Raw genomic sequence first — 22,579 nt, 5'->3', positions numbered from 1 at the left:
GACGTTAAGCTTCTGTATGATCTATTGGATCTCTTCTGCAAGAAGCAGGGAAAATGGACTGAGGTACCTATATCCAGGCCTTCATGGCCCTAAGTCAGGATTCAGACCTGAGGGCCTATTGTAGAATGTGTTACCACCAACCAGGTTCATAAACCCCATCTGGATATACTGGATGATGACCATCTAAATAGGCCCATTCCTCCTAATAAGCCAGGGCTACTTCAGGAGTCACTGACCAGTCCAGACAAAGAGGACACTGGCTCTGTTGCTATCCCTCCTCCTTATAGACCCCAAGACCTGTCTGCTCCCAGCCCAGCTGGACAAACTAGGAGTGGGATTCCCTATCTTGCAAGAGTTCCAGCTAACTTTGGAATGCATCCTCTTAGGAAAGTTGCCAATGGAGAAATGGGCATGATTCAAGTCCATGTCCCCTTCTCCATGGCAGACCTGGCTCAGATAAAATAATAATTAGGATGGATCATGGTGTGTGCGGGTGACTGATCCTTGCCATGTCTTCTCACAAGACTTTTGGGATCAAGCGATTTCTGGCCAGGAAACAAAAGCAGAATCATCCCATTTCCTAGTGAGTTCAGATGAAGACTGGTAATAAAATCAGGTACAACTCCAAGAGGCGGCTTTGGAGAAGAACCAAGCTGGGTCTGTAAGAGATCGCTCGTGCGATGGCACGCATATTTATGCTGCATGAAGGTCACGTGTTCCTATCCCATCACTCTGTAAACCTCCCTACTACCTGAACAATAGATATGCTTTATCGGGGAAATGATTTTTCTCTGCTATTATGCTTCTGTACCAGTAGGTTAGTAACAAATATGTGAGAACTTTTGACTGAAAAGAAAAAAACAATATTGCGAAAACCCTTCTCAATTTATTGAATCAACAATTAACAAGTGTATATACTGTTTGATTTGATCTGGCAAGATATATACATCATATTAACTGGTTGCACCCATGAGGAAAGGAACTGTATCGGGGATATATTTGGGATATCTCTGGCAACCAGATATAGGGAACGTTATCCAGTAGGGGGCGCTGCTGTTCCAAATACCAAAGCACACTGAAATTATCAGGAGGACAGACAAGGAAGGAAAAGGTGAGATCATGTGATTACTTGTTTACCAGAAGGAATGAAAAAAGGATTCACTATACCTGTAAATTTTGATAACATTCAGGAAGTTATTCAAGGAGCTGGTGAGAATACAGCTCTATTTCAGGGTCATTTGATAGAAGCTATCCGTAGAAATGCAAATCTGGACCCAACCTCACCTGAGGCAACAACTATACTAAACCTGCATTTTATAAGTCAGCTGGCACCTGACAGCCACTAAAAACTGACTAAAATGGCCTTAGGTCCTCAAATCTTCCCTCTTCCCCCAGAACCTACTAGAGGTAGCAACTGGAGTCCTCAATAATACAGATGTGGCCTTAAAGCAAGGAAAGGACCGGAGAGCTGAATTGCAGGGTAAAATATAGACTCAAATATTGGCTGCCACTATTGTGGATTCCCCACGACACCAGACTAACCAGGGGCCAAAGAAAAAGCTGGTATCAAAGAATCAGGTAAGACTCCATGCTAGCGCTGTGGTCAGATCAGACAGTGGAAAAAAGAATGTCTAAACAAATGTTCTCCACCAGGGCCATGTCCTGTCTGTAAGAAAAAAACGACATTGGAAGAAAAACCGTCCTCATCTCCAGAGAGAGAGGGAGACAGGAACTCACTTCCCTGCCTGAGAGCAGGAACCAGAGGATCTGGCATGATGGGGCCCTGAAGCTGGTCTGGCTCCCTTTGACATCAAGATGACTGAGCCCTGGGTTACTCTGGATGTGGAAAGCAAGTTTATCAATTTTGTTATTGATATAGGAGCCACTTTCTCTGTTCCTATTCAACACTCCGGTTCTGCTTGTTTTTCTAACCATAAAATTGTTGGCATAGAAGGGGAAACTACGTGCCATCGGACAATGCCTTTAACCTGTATATACAAAAGTCAATGGGTTACTCATGTTTTTCTACTCCTTCTGTCTTGTCCTACTCCATTACTTGGATGAGACTTAATGTGTAAACTGGGAAGCAGGTTTTCCCTTACTAAAGAAGGGGATGGCTTGTTCTCTTTAACACCTGGAGAGCTAAAACCTTATCCTGCTATCACTACTAGCTGGAAGGAAATAAATCCACAAGTCTGGGATTGTGATGTCCTAGGATGGCTCTTAAAGCCCAACCAGTTAAAGTGATTTTAAAGAACCCAACCAGGGGTGCCTGGGTGGCTCAGTCGCTTAAGCATCCAACATTGGCTCAGGTCATGATCTCATGGTTCCGAATTGGAGCCCCACTTTGGATCCTCTGTCTCCCTCTCATTGTCCCTGCCCCCAACTCTAAAATAAATAAACATTTTAAAAAGATAAATAAATAAAGGACCCAATCACTACCCTTCATAGAAAACAATATCCCTTAAAACCTGAGGCAAAGGCTGGATTGCAACCACTTATTGATAAGTTTCTCAAACATTGTATTTTAAAGCCTTGTCAATCTCCTTATAACAATCCAATTTTACCAGTCAAAAAGCCAAGTGGGGACTATTGAATGGTACAAGACTTGAGAACTATAAATGAAGCTTTATGCCTGTTCATCCCATAGGCCCAAATCCCTATACTATTTTCACCCAGGTCCCTGGTGATGCCCACTGGTTTATAGTACTTCATTTAAAAGACACCTTCTTTTGCAGCCCTCTAAGTGAGGAAATGCAGCCACTATTTGCCTTTGAATGGGCCTCACCTTTGAGCCCCCAGGCTGCTCAGTTAACATGGATGGCCTCCCCAAGCCACCACTGGGATTTAGAGACAGTCCTCACCTTTTTGAGACTGCATTTAGTAAAGACCTTCATGCTATCGCCTTGCCTCAAGGGACTACAGTTCAGTATGTGGATGATATTTGAATCCATAGTCCCACGAGAGAAATGTCTGATGGCAATCCTGTAACTTTAATTGATTTCTTGGCAGACAGGAGAGGATACTGTATCTTCCTTAAAAAGATGCGAATATCTAAACAGAAAGTACAATATTTGGGATATGAGCTAACGCCAGGTCACCATATCCTGTCTACTGACAGGAAAAAGACTATATTAGATCCTGGACCCCCAGCTATGAGAAAACAACTCCGTACTTTCCTAGGTATGGCAGGTTCTTCCCAGTTTACACTTTCCTAGGTATGGATTCCTGGATTTGGGCTCTTAGCCAAACCATTGTATGGTTCAGTTAAAAGCCCTGATGAGGAACCTTTATTCTGAACTAAAGCCCAGCAGACGGCCTTTCAAACATTAAAAGCTAGGCTTTTGCCAGCCCCCGATTTGGCTTTACCAAATTTAGAAAAACCTTTCACTGTATATGAAGGAGAAAAACAGGGACAAGCTTTGGGAGTTCTTACCCAGCAATTAGGAAGTGAAACAAGACCGGTGGGCTATTTTCCGAAGTCACTCGATAATGTCGCTCAAGGTGGCGGCTTGTCTTCGAGGGGTGGCTGCAAGAGGCCTCCCAGTAGAAGAGGCCTCAAAACTTACTCTGAGACAGTCTCTGCGAGTGATGACTCCACATCCGGTCCAGAGTGTCTTAGAAACCAAAGGCCACCAATGGATGACGGGAGGCCACTTAGCAAATACCAGGCTAGATACACCTGAAATAATGCTTAAAACCTGTCAAACTTTAAGCCTAGCTATCCTTATGCCTGGCCATTATACTTGTATGATAGACTGCGACTACTCAGAGATTATTGATCTTGTTTATTCTAGCAGACCAGATTTAAAGGAGTCCCCTATTGAAAATGCAGATGATAATTGGTTTACTGATGGCAGTAGCTTCCTGGATAAGGGAGAGAGAAAAGCTCGATGTGCTATAGTTAGTTTAATTAAGACCACTGAGGCAAAAGCCCTTCCAACAAATACTTCTGCCCAAAAGGCTGAATTAATAGCACTTATCCATACTCTTTAATTGCTACATACCCATGGAGGAAGGAAAGGGGATTATTATCAAGCTGTAATTCCCCAATCAAATATGGGCCTGAAACTATTTCTTTTCTTTTCTAATGTTTATTTATTTTTTGAGAAAAAGAGACAGAGCACAAGCAGGGGAGGGGCAGAGAGACAGGGAGACACAGAATCTGAAGCAGGCTCCAGACCCTGAGCTGTCAGCACAGAGCCCAAAACAGGGATTGAACTCACAGAGTGCAAGATCATGACCTGAGCCGAAGTTGGATGCTTAACTGACTGAGCCATCCAGGGGCCTCTGAAATTATTTCTCTTCTTGAGGCTGTATATCTACCTAAGGAGGTAGCTGCAATTCACCTCAAAGGACCTCAGAAGGATATGATCTTAGGGGGACCTGGGTGGCTCAGTTGGTTAAGCATCTGACTCTTGATTTTGGCTCAGGTCATGATCTCACAGTTTGTGAGAGAGATTGAGCTCTGCACAGGGTTTTGTGCTGACAGCGCAGAGCCTGCTTGAGATTCTCTCTTTCCCCCTCTCTCTGTCCTTCCCCCACTTGCATGCAAGCATTCTCTCATTCTCTCTCTCTCATAAATAAACTTAAAAAAAAAAAAAAAGGATATGATCTTAGAATCTAAAGGAAACAACTTGGCAAACCATGCAGCCAAACAAGCAGCACAAAATAAATAAATATTCAGTCTCATACCAATCTTAACTCCAATAAAGTCCATAATTCCAATCTATTCAGACCAAGAAATTCACAAAGTGCAGGAATGAGGATATTCAAAAAATGCATAGGACTGGCTTGTTAATAATAAGGGAAAAATCTTTATACCCAAAAATAACCAATGGAAGATAATACAGGGTTTACACCAGGCTACTCATTTGGGCAAAATACTTTAAAACATTGTATTAAAAATATATTTGATCGAATAAATTTAACAGCTACAATAAAACTGGTCAGCCGATCCTATATTGTTTGTGCACAAGTAAATCTGGAAGACGCGGTCTGCCCTCCCCCACTTTTAAAACCAATCCAAAGCCATAGGACATATCCATAAGAGGACTGGCAGCCTGATTTCACACAAATGCCTCCTTGCAAAGGCTATGAGCTCCTACTGGTGTTTGCTGATACTTTCACTGGGTGGATCAAGCCTTTCCATGTAAAATGGAAAGAGCCACGGAAATAACCAAAGTTTTCTTGCTAGAAATTATTCCTAGATTTGGCCTCCATGATCCCTTCAAAGTGACAATGGTCCTTCTTTTAATATGCAAATAAATAGCACAAGATTTTAAAATTAAATATTTTGGAGGTGCCTGGGTGGCTCAGTTGGTTAAGCATCAGACTTGATTTCAGCTCCTTGCTGGGCATGGAGCTTGCTTAAGATTCTCTCTCTTCCTCTCCCTCTCCCTCTGCCCCTTCCTTGCACCCCCCCCCCACCTCAGTTCTCTCTCTCTTTCTAAAAAAAAAAAAAATTAAATATTTTCTACATTCAGCTTGGCATCCACAATCCTCTGGGAAGGTGGAAAAAGCTAATCATACTCTAAAATGATACCTTACTAAACTTAGTCCAGAGGCCCAGGAAAATTGGGTTACTCTCTTACCAATAGTACTTCTCAGAGTAAGAACAGCTCCAAAACAACCTCTAGGACTTAGCCCTTTTGAGTTATTATATGGAAAGCCATTTCTTACAGTAGACTTGTTATTAGATTAAGATTATAATACTCCATCAAATTTTTCACTTAAGGTTGGTTTAATGGTAAGTTACTTAATGAGTATACTGATCACATGCTCCCCAAACCTGATTTAACTACAACTGAAAGTCCGCCGCACGTAAGTCCTGGAGATAAGATTTGTTTAAAAGATTGGAAGTCAAATACAGCGGGGGATTTAAATCCAAAATAGAAAGGTCCATATGTACTCCCACTGTAGTAAAATTAGAGGGGCACTCTTCATGGGCTCATATCTAGAATAAAACCTGTACCTCCTTCACAGGAAACCAATGAGCAAACTAACATGCCTTCTTACACCTGTGAACCTGTAGAAAATCTAAAATTCCTCTTCAAACAACAATTAAGGTTGTATATTTTCTCCTTGTTTTCTGTTCATCTATCTTAGCTGACAATTCCTTTCTATAACGGGCACAGTATTATACTGAACTGCGACATCAAACAACTTGTTGGATATATGGAATTTGCTCAAGTCAAGTACATCTGAATTCCCTGGTGGGTTTTCCCCTTTGCAAGGCACTGATTGGCACTCTCTGTATATTTATATTTCAGAAATAATATATAATGATACCATGTTTCATTGATAAATCTATCACTACTTAGAATGTTTCTTCCCAGCCCATGACCAACAGAACATGGAATTTACCAAGACATACCCAGACTTTTTCATACCCTCAAACTATTAAAATATTAACTGACTTTACAAACCCACGAATTGATGCCCTCTAATGAGTGCCTAACTTACAAAACCCCACTTGTCACTATACTGAGGATGGCATATATCAAATTTGGGATGCATATTTATGGCTCACACCCACTACTGGACAGTTCAGTCAAACGGCAATTTTATGGGGGAGGCAAGAAATCATACATATGACACATGGCATTTAGGACAGCTATCATTAGAACAGGTTCTCAAACCATTATGCTCCAGGCAGCTGATTGGCTTGCTACTGGTTGGATAAGGCGACCTGGAATCAGATGGCTGGCTCCAAATGAAATCCACTGGTTATGTGGAACTAACCACATATCCTCTAGGTCATCGTCGCACCTTAGGTTTTGCCTGGATTCATGGGTGCGTTATCCAACCATCACTTCCCCCAGGTGATCTTCCCAATTTAAAAATAAGATGGACACAGTCTAGAAAACAGATGATCACTTGGTGTCCATTTTTGCTCCATCTGTAGGATTAGAAAGTGTAATTTGGCGTATAGAAGCCCTTAATAAATGCACCGTGAAGGTCCTCAATGATTCACAGAACAGCATCTCCTTACTTAATACTTAAGTCGCACAGATAAGCAAAGCTGTTCTACAAAATACAATGGCTTTAGATGTCCTAACAACAGCACAAGGTGGTACATGTGACATTATTAACACAGGATGCTGTGTATACATCCCAGATGATCACAAAAATGTCACAAAGCTATTAAAAGATATGAATACCCAAATCGAGGCTCTACAAAACCTTTCCCTCCTTTTCAGTGATTGGTTACATTACTGGTTTGGAGGGGCATTTTGGTCAACTATTAAGGGTCTCTTTGTTGCACTTCTCATTCTTATAGCCGTAGTCATCCTAACATATTGCCTTTTTCAGTGTCTCTCTGCTGAGACTCCATCACTACGATGACTTCACATCAACAGATGATCCTTTCCACAGAGATACTTCTTTACTGTCCACGTTGGATTCAGCTGCCTCTGCCTTTCGTAACTCCCCTATACATTCCCAGACTGACCAATATCGACCCATAGGTAGGGACATCTCTATGCCCCTCTTCAGCAGGAAGAAGTTACAGAAGATAAGACCTTCCTCCCTCAGCAGCCTGAAAGATTTAGGGGTCAAAATTGTTGGGGGGGGGGGGCGGAGATGATGTGGAGAACAAAGGCCAAAGGAAATGGAGATAAAATTAAATTTCCTTATAACCTACAGCCCATTGACAAATACTTGAGGCAGGCAGGGTAAAACATTTCTCCTGAAACTCCCTACAGTCTTAATGCTAATGCCTGCCTAGAGGCAAAAAAAAAAAAAAAAAAAAAAAACACCTTAGCTTGAGGATAGTCAGGTCTTTAGGATCTGTAAGTCTTCTTTAACATATGAAAGCCCTTTTGGAAACTTCCCCTGGTCTTTATTTCCCCAACTCCCAAGTATACAGTCTGTCACCCCTCACACTTAAAATGCAGCTCTTTCTGCCCATGGGTCCTGCCTCTTGCTTTAATGAAAGCACCTTTTTGCACCGAAGGGGCTCCTGGCTGGCTTAGTCGGTGGAGCACACAACTGTTGATCTCAGGGTTGTAAGTTTGAGCCCCAAACTGGGTGTAGAGGTTACTTAAAAATAAAATCTTTAGGGGCGCCTGGGTGGCTCAGTAGGTTGAGCATCTTACTTTAGCTCAGGTCATGGTCTCACGGTTTGTGGGTTCAAGCCCTGCATCGGGCTCTGTGCTGACAGCTCAGAGCCTGGAGCCTGCTTTGGATTCTGTGTCTCCCTCTCTCTCTGCCCCTTCCCCACTTGTGCTCTGTATCGTTCAAAAATAAACATTCAAAAAAAAAAAAAAAGAAATAAAATATCTTAAAAAATAAAAAATAAAATAAAAACACCTTTTTACATCAAAGACATCTCAAGAAAGAAACTTGGCCTTGGCTCTGAACCCCAACACTTCAAACAGCATGATTATCTCACTTAACTCTTGAAACAGTCCTTAAGCTAAGTTCTGAGGGGTGGAAACCAAAGCACGGAGAGGTTTTAAAAAATGTTTACAGTGATGGAGCTGGACTTCCAACCTACTTCACCTCACCTTACAGCCCATGCCATAAAATGCCTTTTTCTAGAATACCTTACCTTTCCCATCATGACTTACAAAACGTGTGCTCTTACCAAGCTCTGCCCAGGAATCCTCAGTCTGATTTCCCAGTCTGGACTCTGGACCTTCTCAGAGGTTCCTCCTGTATCAGAAGTACCCTATGTCCCCTTCCCTCTCTGCCAAGCAAACTGTTTTCCCCACCCCCTCTCGTCAAAGATTTCTTCATGGATACCTTCTCTGTGAGGTCCTCTCTTTGTGGGTGAATCTGAGATTGAGATTCTCTTGCTCTTGTGTTCACTGTAAAGCTTAGGTATTTTCCTATCATTGGATGGCCAAGCTTGTGGGAACCTTTGTGTCCACCTGGATGTCAGCTCCTTGAGAGTGTCCCAGTCTCAAAGCAGGGAGGACTTTCGTCCGCTCTCAATATGTCCTAACCAGTCTCTACTCTGCGATACTAGTTAACACATAACATTTGTAGAATATGATGATATTGCCAACAAATGTGTATTTACCTGCCTTCTCTATAAATGTAAGTGGCCAAAACCTCTATAAGGATTTTAATCAAGAGGTAACTTTTCTCAAAATTGGATTGCTTTATTTTCTGAACTTATACCTAGCTAGGGATTTGGTCATTTCATCCTTGTGTTTTATCTACATTTACACTGTTCAGTTGCTCCTGAGTTAAAAGGGAAAGGCTAGCAATTTTCTGCTCCTTGCCTGGTCTGTTGCTAGAAATGTGTGAGATTTACTTGGCTCCGGTTTCCCTGAATATCTCTACCTTTCCAAGGAGGCATCCAAATGCTGCATTAAGGCAGCATTAATCTCTGCAGTGTTTCTTCCTGCTCAGGAGTTACCTCTTCCTGAATCCTCTTAGTTTATTGGAGGGAAATTCCTAATTGCCCTTAATTTATCACTCCTCTGACCCTGTTTCCATTGCTGATACATTTTATTGGCTTCATGAAGACAAGACCAAAGCACTAAACTAAAATAAATTAAAATGAAACCTACTTCAATGCTTTAAGTTCCTGAATGTTCTCCCTTACCCACTATGGCTTTTAAGGTATTTAAAGAATCTCTCATCGTGTGGCTTTTCCTAAAGCCATTCTTCCATCACTGTCTACTCCAGATTTTTCTCAGTTCACTTTTGTACCTTGTTAGTATTGTTTCAGTCCTCCTACCCCTTTTTAAAACCTCTTCTTTTTAAAAATGCTGGTTTTATAAATCAAGAGCCTTCTGTTTTTCCCATGGTCATTTTTGGTTATTCTCATGTGGTCCTTCCTCATTTAGTAGTTTTTCTGAGCAGTTAATTCATTTCCTGGACACAGAGGGTTTTAAAGAAGCCTTACTTTGCCTTATTATCCACTTTGCCGCTCAATCAACCCTTTGTAATAGTATCTGGTTCTTCTAATCCTATTTAACATCCTCATCTACTTTATAATCAACTCTCCGTTCTCTTCAATGACCAGCTTCTGTGGTTCATCCTTCTATTTGCCTTTCTCCCATGATATTACATCCGGGCTGATCAAAATCGAGCTTCCTTTAGCTTTCTGCCAATTGATTTTTAGGAGTGAGTCAAAAATAATTTTATTTTGGGCTCATGGTAACTCTTTTTCACTTGTGCCAATAATCATGTATGCTAAACACATTGATTTAAAAATAAGCACATGCTTATTGTCATAAAGCAACCGTATTTTTTCCCATGATCTACTACTAGTTATAAAAACATTTCATCTCCTTAGGTAATTATGATAGTCACAGAAATAACTTTTAAATACTGCTATGTGTCTTCTCTAAAAAACGATCTCATTTTCATGAAAACTACCTTCTTGGTCTTACACCATCTACACTTATTAATACCTGTGGTATAGGTGTTTCTTAGGTTTCTGATGGAAAGATTTTGCTGACTGAGCCAAGCTTAGACTTTTGCCCTTTTTTGGGGGTGACGGACAAGTTTTTCTAAATTAATTATGAAGTCATTCTCATCTGGAATTCATAATATTCATGTAACAGTCTCAAAGAGCTTCATGAATAAAGATAGCTACTGTAGAGTTTGACATTCTGAGGTATAAAGGGGTTAAATTATGAGCCTCAGCAACCAAACAATAAGGCCCTGATGGAACCAAAGAGAGCCAGCCTGCCTAAATCATTTCTTCTGACTCCTCTCAAGCTCCCACCCGGTGTCCCACCTCCCGTCCCTTCTCCTTTGTTTCTGGCTGTTTCCTCTGATTGTAATTCATTCTGTATTCCTTCCTGCTCCTCTGTCTTGGCTAATTGTTCTTTTCCCACACTACTTGGTTTTAATTTCCTCTAGTTATCACCTTATCACCAATGTCTACACTTCCTCTCTCTTTCTGACCTATCTCCAGCTCACTGCTGACCTGCAGGGTCCCTAGCACAACTGCTTAATTTCCACTGTATGCGGGTTTGCCGATCTCTGAAATGGGAGTGGTAACTCTCCCTTTCTTCCCAAAGCCGCCCGATCAAAATCCAGTCTTTCTGGGACAGTCTTACCAATAACAAACTATGGGCGTGCTGCATTCTGTGATTATTTTAATGAACATTCCAATCGGTTTCACTAGCAAAGCTGGAAGCTGAGAGGATATGTCATCCTTTTGGCTCTGTTTGCCCCTATTTTTAACTTTGCGAGGGAATCCAGCCACACGAGTTCTCATTTTCTCTGTGTGGCACATTCACTGACAGAGCAATTTTCTCTGTGCTGTAAAAATTTGAGTGACATCCTGAGTAAACCTATTATCTCTTTTCTTTGAGGAAAAAAAAATGTTCTTCTTACCCTTCCCCACAGGGTGGTGTCCTAGGAACTCCGTCAAAACACGTAGGCTCACTCACCAAGTTTCTTCACCAAGGGTTAAAATGGAAATCTTAATTTTTAAAAGCTGGTGTCATTATTGCATTAGAGAAGGAGGGGTATCCAATATTTAACGTAGGCTCATTGATCCCAGGGTGTGTGTGGGGGGAGGGGGGGTAGCACTCAAGCTCGCCATTGTTGTTTTGTTTGGTTTTATTTTGCTCCAGCAGACTTGATCCTTCTTTTTCCTTTTAGGGCTTGGGGGGATGGGGAAATGAACTGTCCCCTGACTGAGGAGGTGGAGTGGAGGCCTTTGTTTTAAGACCGCAGTTCTGATTACACCTGACAGGGCTGAAACTTGATTCCCACAGAGACTACTCACACCTTATCTTCTTCATTCGTGATGATTACAGCAGGAATGCGGCACAAGGTGTCACTTTGATTCAGTCTGTATACTGCCGAGTGTGATAATAAAAAGAAAAGTTCATTTTTTTGGTCCCAAGATTAGCTCCAGGGAGAGTTCTCTCCCTTCCACCAGTTTTTTTTTTTTTTTTTTAAACTGGTCATCGAGGCTAAATCTTAATGTTCCTGGCTGAGATTCTCATAGTTTGAGAATAATCACGTTTAATAAAAAGTCTGCCTAAGAAAAGGACTCCCATAACCTGAGCCATGGCAGTGATTTTGTGGTATTTGGATTCATGTCCGTAAAAATATTTGGACACCAGATGGTGGATTGTTAGGAGCATTCATCCCAAACCAGAAGTTTTAAAAAATTCACACACACACACACACACACACACACAGACACACAGCACGGTGGGAGGGAAAAATCATCATTAGTTTTTTTTCCAGTCATGCTGCATGAGTAATGGTAAAAGCAAGAGCTAAAACAATAAGATCACCGTGTTGAACTCTTAATGCGTTGTCAGGAATACAGACTTCAAGTAGTGCTGAAAATATGTTCTTCCTCTGAATAACGCATACTTTAAGTGCAACTCACTTTGACAGCTTACCAATTGTACATATTTTCTAAAAAACAAAATCATCCTGCTGGTAGAGGAAGCTATTGGCGGTGACCTATCTCCTATACAGGACCAGATTGAGAGGAAGCCAAATTAAACACTAAACCAACAGCCAAGGGCCCCGCTCATTAATCCAAAATGACATTTTCTCTGCAGGTTGATTTTGTTTTTAATAGTCTCAACCATCTACACTAATGGGTGGGGACGCACAGGATAAATAAACCAAAACAGGATAACAGAAAATGGAATTGATATTTAACTGTGGAATGTATGTTTGTGGGAGGGCTGTTATTTATGTCACATGGTGGTCACGCTCCATGGAGCTTTGGCTGTCCCTTTGTTGTGCTAGAGCAAACGTGAACTGTGAACTGTTCTCTGAAGGGAAAATCTGGCCCTGGCCCATGGGTCCACCTTAGTTTGTGTCTTTACAGAGATAGGTCTATGCAGATAGGTGTGCACCTGCATCTAATCAGAAACACAGAGTTTCGACACACGTTAGGTCCCCTGCCACACAATTTATCCTTGACTTCTCTGCTGCTTGATTGAAGAAAAGAACATCTCTGGAAGGATATATTGTCATTTCTTTCAGCTATTTTAAACTTAATCCCTGGATCAAGGCAGATAATTAAAGAACTTCATGTTTGAACTGTATCATTTTGTTCCCTCAGAGAACTGCGTTCTTGAGGACTTCACTTTGCTGTGAGGCCCTAACTTAAGTCTCCTTGGGTGATCCTGTGAGAAACAACTATTGGGAACTGAGTTGCTTTACATATTATTCATGACATCAGTGTCCTTTCCAAAGATGCACCGGAGAAACTTCTTTCAGTTCTCCAGTATCCTGAGCCCCTGGTAGGTATCTTACAAAACAGGGTAAGTTTGGGGTGCCTGGGTGGCTCAGTCGGTTAAGCGGCCGACTTCGGCTCAGGTCATGATCTCACAGTCCGTGAGTTCGAGCCCCACACTGGGCTCTGTGCTGACAGCTCAGAGCCTGGAGCCTGCTTCAGATTCTGTGTCTCCCTCTCTCTCTGACCCTCCCTCGTTCATGCTCTGTCTCTCTCTGTCTCAAAAATAAATAAACATTAAAAAAATTTTTTTTAATAAAAAAATAAAAAATAAAAAAAACAGGGTGAGTTTTATGACTGATATGGTTTCTTTGTTGCTCAGAGCCAAATCTGTGGTCCCTCTGTAGTAACTGCTTGAATCCCTATGATTGGAATTGCTCTGCAGTGGCATTATTTGTTTCACTTTACTGTCTTTTTCTCTTCTTCTTTTGTTTCAATTTTATTGCATGATTTTTTAAAAGTTTATTATTTTGAGAGAGAGAGAGAGAGAGCATAAGTGAGTGGCAGAGGGGCAGAAAGAGAGGGAGATCAAGAATCTAAAGCAGGTTCCACACTGTCGGTGTGGAAACCAATGCGGGGCTCACACTCATAAACCATGAGATCATGACCTGAGCCTAAATCAAGAGTTGAATGTTTAAATGACTGAGCCACCCAGGCACCTCTTATTGCATGATTTTTATAAGTCACGTAAGGTACATTTTGAAATAAGTCAGGGTAGTTAAATGGATACATTTATCATTCTTATGGCATTTTCTGAGCAAACATCAACAAGAAAATAGCCCCTGGAGATACCCCCAAAAGTATGAATGATAATGGGGGAAAGTTTTTAAATATTTTTATTACCCCAGGTAATTGAGAATTTGAGATACAGCAGCTATTTTTAATTAATTTGAAACACAGAGGAAATTGAAGCACATGTTGATTTCAGACTGGAGGAAGAAGAAGCAAAAACTCTCTGCTGGGTAGGACACCACTACTGAGCAAACCAGGACTCACAGGAAAGGAGGAAGGTACCATCTGACCCTTTACTAGGTGGGAAATGGTCCTGAAAGGGCCCATCTGGGCCAAGGGCTGAAACCAAGGACAACCTCATCTGGAGGGAAGGGTTACTCTGCTGAAAGAGTGAAGCAGGCAGGGAAATCATTCTCTAAACCCAATTCAATGCTTCATATTTCTTTTAAAATCTCATTTGTTTGTTTGTCTATTATTATGCTTAAATTTGAGCAAATCATAACCCAAGCCCTATTACCCATCCTTGATAATGACATTTATTTATGAAGGTAAAGTCCATCAACTACATGCAACAATGCGCCTGTCACTGAGGATAAATGAACAAGTCAGAAGTCCTGTTCTTAACGAGCTCACCCCTTTTTGGCCCTTTTTGTTTGTTCATTTATTCAAACACCTATTTATTATTTCATATTTATTTGTTTTATCCAGTATCTCATTTAGTTATTGAGTATCTGAAGGGAGGGCTATAAGGATAATTGTGGGAGGGTACCTAAGCTATAATGCGTTGGGGAACAAAGGAAGTCCACCTGAGGAGGTGGTCTTTAGATTGAGACCTGAAAGCAAGGAGCTGGGCCAGGGGCCAGGGATGGGACGGGTGAATGCTGAGTGGATGGAACAGTGTCGGCAAAGTCCTGAGGTGGGAATGAGATGCCCGAGTTGGCTGGAGAACAGTGAGGGAGGGCCAGTGTGCATGTGATGAAGTGACAAGGTACCTGTGAGGTCGTGCTGTAGGAAAGCATTATTTCTTCTCTCAGATGCCCTCGTGGCCAACATCTTTCAGCTCCTTTAAGTCTTTGCTCAGCCACTCTTTCAATTTGTCCTAACATGACCATCTCATCTAAGTTGTCATAGCCTCCTCCCTCCGATTAGTTTCCTTTGCATATATCACCTTCTAACGATATAATACAGTATTTATTTATTACGTTTCTTGTTTGTCTCCCCCCTACCCTTTTCCATTAGCTTCAAGAAGGCACAGATTTTTATCTGTTCTGTTGACTGGCACAACCCCCAAATCTAGAACAGGGCCTGACATGTGGCAGGCACTCAGTCAATAGCTGTTGAATGAATTAAGTTGAAAGGCAATGAGCATTTTAAGCAAGGATGCAACCTGATCTTATTTATATTTTTGGAAGATAACTCCGGAAGCTGAGTGGGAAAAAAATACGTTTTAAATCCAAAAGACACTTCTCTACATCGTTCTCCATCAACTCCAGAATCTAAAACCAAGCCTTGGCCAGGAAGATGTTAAGCTTCTTTCTTTTTTAAATCACCCAGGTAGATAAAGAAATAACATGGGTATTATGGAGGCTTTACGCACACGGGGAGGAGCCACAGAAGGAAAGCCAACCGCTCTATCAAGTCAGGTCAGGTCAGAAGCACCCACTGCATGCATGCCTACCAACAAAGCCCCAAATAACTGGGATCAATGAAACAACAGGTTATGTTTGCGCTGATTCCCTTTGCTGTGGCTTGCTACCGCTTCGAGGAAGAAGCTATTTACTTTTCATGTCAGAGTTAAAAAAATTTTTTTTCAGATTTCACTCAAAAGCAAAACAATTTGTACTGGTTAACTCTTTTTAAAGAAGTATATTGAAAGAAATTGCCTCAGGATAGGGTGCTCATACTCCATTAAGAGGAGATTTATTGGTTACACAGACTTGGAAAGCCTAATCTAGGCTGATTCGTGCACTCAGCAAATATTTATCAAACATTCTATATATGCATGTCCTTTCTGGGGAGTTAAAGAGATGATTCTTATACGGGTTCCTTATAAAGCTTACCTTCTAGTTGAGGAAATGACACACATGCACAAGAAGTTAAATTAGAAGAGACCAATGCAAACTGTGCCCTGAGGCAGCTTGTAAGTATTAAACAGGTGGTAAGACCAGGTGCTGTACAATCACTCCCAAATGCTAGCCTGTGTAGCTTTCACTCCCTTAGACAGTCACATAATAAAAAAATATGTAAGTGAATATAAATGAGTTTTTCTGAAGCTAAGGGTACAACATTGAAAGAACTGACCATTATTCTGAGACTGTGCCTTTTGGTCTTTTTGAGTGGTAAAATATCTTTTCTTTCATAAGATCATTGTGATGGTGGTCTTTTTAAAAAAAGTCTTTATTTTGGCAGAATAAAAAAGTTGACAATCCTATATTGGACTTTATTATGTTGAAGTTGTACACTGATTCATAAATGCCCCAAACTAGAAACTGCTGCTGTTAGAGCAAACAGGATGGACAGGAGGGGTTCATTGACCAAATGGAATAAACTGGGTAGGATTTTGATGGTAAGAGTGGATACAGATGGACATTATATATTAAGTCTCAGCACATTTTTGGTGAGGTGAATTTAACCATGCTTTGTGTGGAGGTTATATGAACAAAGCCACAAGATAACAATGCAGATGACCAGCTTGGAGTCGTCCTCTGTAGGGAGTGCATATAGGTGATTACTGGGAAATTAGTTTTTAGAGTAAAATTGGGGCAGATTATGGAGAGCCTTGAATGTCCAAATAAGGAGATAGACTTTAGAGAAATGGCAGCATTTTAATGGGTAGTTTTAAAGCAGGAAAGTAACGTGAAGGAGTATTGTTTTTTTATTTTTATTTTTTTAATGTAATTTATTGTCAAGTTAGCCAACATACATTGTATATAATATAGTATGCTCTTGGTTTCGGGGGGTAGATTCCCACGATTCATCGCTTACATACAATACCCAGTACTCATTCCAACAACTGCCCTCCTTGAAGGAGTATTATTTTTAAAAGATTAACAAAGTCGTCAAAGCACAAAGGAAGAGAATAAAACAAGAAAAAAAGGAACAGAGGGGAACTACAAAACAGCCCAAATAGCAATAAATACATACCTACCAATAGTTATTTTAAATGTAAATGGACGGAATTCTCCAATCTAAGAACATAGAGTGGTTGAATGGGTTAAAAAAGAAAAAAAAAAAAAAAAAACAAAGAAAAGAAAAGCAAGACCCATCTATATGTTGTCTCATCTATATGCTGGCTCACTTCAGATGTAAGGACACACATAGACTAAAAGTGAAGGGATGGGAAAAGATAATCCATGCAAATGGAAACCAAAAGAAAGCTGGTGTAGTTGTGCTCATATCAGACACAATAGACTTGAAAACAAAGAGTGTAATAAGTGACAAAAATAGGCATTATATAATGATAAGGGGGTCAACCCAATAAGAGGATATAACATTTGTAAATATTTATGCAGTCAACAAAGGAACACCTAAATATATAAAGTAAATATTAACGGACCTAAGAAGAGAAATAGACAGCAATACAATAATGGTAGAAGATTTTAGTACCCAACTTATATCAACGGATAGATCATCTGGATAGAAAATCAATAAGGAAACATCAGCTTTAAGCAACATATTAGACCAGATGGACTTAACAGATATATAGAGAATATTCTATTCAAAAATAACAGAACACACGTTCTTTTCAAGTACGCATGGAACATTTCCAAAATAGATCACATGTTGGGTCACAAAGCAAGTCTTAGTAAAATTAATAGGATTGAATCACATTAAGAATCTTTTCTGATCACAATGGTATTAAACTAGAAATTAATTACATGAAGAAAACTGGAAAATTCACAAATATGTGAATCAAGTAACATGTTACTGTAGTACCAATGGATCAAAGAATAGAGTAAAAGTGAAGTTAACAAATACACTGAGACAAATGAACATGGAAATGTAACATACCAAAATGTATGGGATGCAGCAAAAGGTGTTCTAAGAGAGCTTAAAATTCCAATGACGCTTTTCAAAAAAATAGAACAAATAATTATAACATTTGTATGGAACTACAAAGACATCAAAATAGCCAAAGAAATCTTGAGAAAAAAGAACAAAGCTGGAGACATCATTGCTCCCTCATTTCAAACTATATCACAAAGCTGTAATAATTAAAACACTATGGTGTTGGCATAAAAACAGACACAGACCAATAGAACAAAATAGAGAACCCAGAAAATAAATCCACGTGTATACGGTTAATTAACTTATGACAAAGGAGCCAAGAATTGACAATGAGGAAAGGACAGTAAGATATGGGGTCAACTGTGAGGAAAATTTAAGTTTGATTACTGGCTCCTGGGCACTTGATTGCTTTATTTAATTGGCATGTGAGCAAAGGAAAGTGATAATTGAAGTATGTGTTCTAAAGGAACACAAACTTAATGGTCACTTGTACACTGACGTTTACAGCAGCATTAGTCATAATAACTAAATCATGGAAGCAACCCAAAAGTCCGCCGCTGGATGAACACATACAATGGAATATTATTTGGCCTTAAAAAGGAAGGAAATTCTGACCTATGCTACAATGTGGATGAACCTTGAGGACACGATGGTAACTGAAATAAGCCAGACACAAAAGGAGAAATACTGTATGACTCTACCTGTATGAAGTACTCCGTAAGTGGGTATTTATAAATCTAAACTACAAACCATCTTAGAGTATCTGACTACTCTGAGAAGTCAAAATCATAGAGATAGAAAATAAAATGGCAGTTTCCAAGGGCTCTGGGGAGGGGGAAATGGAGAGTTGGTGTTTAATGGGTGTAGAGTTTCCATTTTGCAAGATAAAACTAGTTCTGGGAATGGATGCTGGTGATGGTTGCACAACAATATGGGTATATTCGATGCCCTGAACCGTACACTTAAAAATGCTCAAGACAGCAAATCTTATATTATGCATATTTTACCACAATTTTTTTTAAAGAAGGAAAAGATAAAAATAATGACCACAAATAGCTCATCGGGTTTATTGGTATAGTGTTTCTGTTAACGAGGTCTGCAAAGTGCTTTGCAGCCATTTATTAGCTTTGGGATGTTTTGTCAAATCAAAGTACATTCTTTAGATAAGGAGTTTGGTTTGCTTTGATATTTAATGACCTTCCCTTTACCTAGGGCACAGCATTTCCAGATGTGCAACACCACCAACACCAAGCCCGGCACATAGTAAGTGCTCCGTAAACATTTTCAAATATATAACTACCGGCGAAGGCTAACATCTATTTTGAACATTTATTTAGAAGCAGGTTTATCTTGAAGCTGAGGAAGCTTAAGCTTCAAAATCTCAATTTAAGAAGCCCTTCCCAGACCCTGGGAGGGGCCTTAGCAACACGTTCACATAGTCCTATATTCATATAAAACTTGCAAAAGGGAGATTTGTATTCTTTTTATGAAAGAGGGCCCCCAAAGTTATATCATCTTCAGGTCCCACAAAACCTGGATGGGCTGCTGTACTTACTGCCTTGGTAACAACTTGCTAACTCCTTTCTGTGGTTGCCTAGTAACCCTCCCGACAGCCGACAGCCATGTGTTCTCTCCATTTCTCAGATGAGGAAACTGGGTAACTTGACCACAGTTACTCCACAAGGCAGAGATCCACAAGGATTTGTCCCCTGGCATGTGGGGCTAGCATGACAATTCCACCGAGCAGGAGGGGAGGCCAAGCCTGACTCCAGTCATGTTAAATTAGGTGTGTACTTGATAAATACTATAATTTCACTTGATGTAACTATAATAACGACAATGATGACTGGTCTTTTAAAATAACCTATGATTTGGGGAAAACATGTATCCTACAGGCTTCTCCAGCCCCCATCTCCATTTAATATTCTTGTTTAGTAGATGGAAGGAAATTTAGGGAAGAGGGGGGAGGAAAAGAGCAAGCCTGAAGAGGGGAACAGAAGGGACAGAGATGCAATCCTGCATTAACAAAAATTCTCCACATGCTCTCCAGCATTTCTCCTTTCCTTATGAGGGATGTGCAAAGGCACTTTGTCTCCTAGGATGTTGCATTTCGGTTTTATCTAGCATTTGTATCTGCTCTGGCCCCCTAGGACTTCTACTCTGGAGGTGCTATTTCTAGTCTGAAAGCTCCATAAGTCAGAGGGCAGAAAGGAATCCTTCCTGTAAACATCCTCTGGGCCACTCCCGGAAAAGGTAACCAGCAACCACTGCTTCCTGTCTTTATTCTGATTCTTGGAGCAAATAGTACAATTTTTTACTTCTCTAAGATTTCTTGAGACCCATGAGAAAACAGAACTGAAAAGTCACAGGATTAAAAAATTTCCTCCTCTTGGGATGGCTGGGTGGCTCAGTCAGTTAAACATCCGACTCTTGATTTCAGCTCAGGTCATGATCTTATAGTTTGTGAGTTCAAACCCCATGTAGGATTCTGTGCTGATCGGTGCAGAGCCTGCTTGGGATTCCCTGTCTCCCTCTCTCTCTGCCCCTCCCCTGCTCACCATCTCTCTCTCTCTCTCTCTCTCTCTCTCTCTCTTTCAAAATAAATAAATAAATAAATAAACATCAAGAAACCTAAAAAATAAAAATAAATAACAATAAAAATATCTTCGTGTTGAGGATACCACTGTCTTCAGATTGATAGTCTCTGGCTTAGAAACCTCCTTCACACTCCTGGCTTCCATCAAGACACTGGGCCTAGCACTGTGCCTGGCACTTGGGAAGTGTGCCAACTGACTCCCACCCCTCAGAGAGGTGCTGCCAATCAACCCAAAGGCAGCATTCACCCACCCACCCAGATTTCTGTCCCTCACCAGTAATCAAACCTAAATTCTTCTTCATGGTTCACCCCATATCTTACTGCCAAGGACAAGGGCAATGTGTCAATGGAGCCATGATCATGAAGTCAAGAGATCTGGGTCCTAGTCCAGCAGTGCAATGAGTGTTAGCCACTCAAGTGATACCAGGGCAAATCCTTTCATCTTGCTGGGCCTCGGTGTCCTCACCTGTCCCATGAGTGATTTGGACTTGGGTTTCTTTTCTAGGGTGATTGACTCAGCCCATGTCTTGGGAAATACCCCCCCTCCAGGGCAAACTGGGACAGGACAGCTGGTCACCCTGCCTTTAGCAAGTACTCAAATCTGACACCAGGTTTTTAACATGTGCTTGATTAAATGGAATAAAGCTGTTTGCCTCTACCCCACCCCTCAGGAAATATTAAAAGGGAATTCAGCAGCTGAGTCAGGTTGGGACAAAATTCCAAATGTGTAATTTTTAACAGGCCTTTTGGGAAAAGGTTGATTTCAGATTCTGTTAAGAAGTCATCCCTTACAAATGTTCTGGTAAGGGAGGTTTGTATGTTAACGATTAGACAAGAGCTGTTAAAATCTCAGCCGAACAGCTTAAACTATTTCCTACTTTTAATAAATAGCTTGGCTTCTCATGGAACCACCGTAGAACAGTAGGATTCCTTTCCCCCTAAAGTGTGCACTTCTAGGTCATGGGGAAAAAGCAAAATAAAACCCAGCAACAACAAACAAGCAAAATTAAACTAAGGTCGGCTCCTTGTCTGATCTGCAGCTAAAAGGAAAGCTCAGTCTGGAATATGTTTCAACTTCCCCTCTCTTATGTAGGAATGTGCTGACGTGCCTGCTTGAAACCCCAAATGAGCCCCCTTTACTGGGGAGGATGATTCAGCCAGATTCCAGCTACCATCAGCAAATAGGCAGGGCCGGTGGGAGCGAAGTCAATGAAGATTCTAGGATTGTTAACTTCTAGGGGCCAAATGGAGTCCTGGTTGATTTGGGCAAAAGAGGCATTTCAGCTCAATCTGTCAGTTGCCTATTTTTAGACTATTTGAGGATTTGACCCTGGGTCCGTGGGCAGTTACAGAGCATTATTGATTTGACTGGTCTTGACAAAGGACCTAAAAGTCAATCTTGGTCCTACATGTACAGCCTCTTCCCCACGAGTACCTAGAAATGAAAAGAGGGGTGTCTGGCTGGCTCAGTCAGTAGAGGGTGCATCTTGGGGTTGTAAGTTTGAGCCCCACGTTGAGTGTAAAGATTACTTAAAAAATAAAATCTTAAAAAAAAAGAAATAAAAAGACAATTCCCTATATCAAATATTATTCCCTATAGACAATGGTTTAGTGACCCCTTTCTATGGTCTGTCATGATAGAATCTAAGCCTACAGATCAAGTTATATTTTACAAAACTTTTCTACACATACATCATTCAAACTTCATTGAGATAATGTATGTAAAGTAAGACATTATTATCCCCATTTTATAAACACAGAAATGGAAGCCCAGAGAAATTAGGAGTCTCACCCACAGACACAAACCTAGTAAGTGGCAGAGCCGGGCTCAATCCTAGGTCTTCCTAATCGAAATCAGGACTGTCATTAAAATGCAAACCAAAGTGCATTTTGCTTATTAAAGTATTCCTTCTAGCATTTTTGCTACTCTTTCTCATACTATTGATACCATCTAAAGGTAATGATTAACAGGAGTTTAGAGAGAGTATTAAAAAGGAAGAAAGTCAGAAACAGTGTTGCATACCACTTACTTTTAAAGGAGCCACAGGAAGAAGAGA

General features: G+C 40.7%; 1 protein-coding gene across 1 annotated transcript; it reads left to right on the top strand.

Annotated features, from left to right (window-relative positions):
* Nucleotides 1–509: 509 nt before the first annotated feature.
* LOC102957720 (60S ribosomal protein L39-like) lies at nucleotides 510–665 on the top strand. The gene is given in 1 exon segment (XM_015536188.2): nucleotides 510–665. A coding segment is annotated over 1 exon segment (156 nt).
* Nucleotides 666–22,579: the final 21,914 nt, after the last annotated feature.

The sequence above is a fragment of the Panthera tigris genome, chromosome C1, assembly GCF_018350195.1.
Source record: "Panthera tigris isolate Pti1 chromosome C1, P.tigris_Pti1_mat1.1, whole genome shotgun sequence".
NCBI classification, from domain to species: domain Eukaryota; kingdom Metazoa; phylum Chordata; class Mammalia; order Carnivora; family Felidae; genus Panthera; species Panthera tigris.
This window is presented reverse-complemented; position numbering and strand designations above follow the sequence as displayed.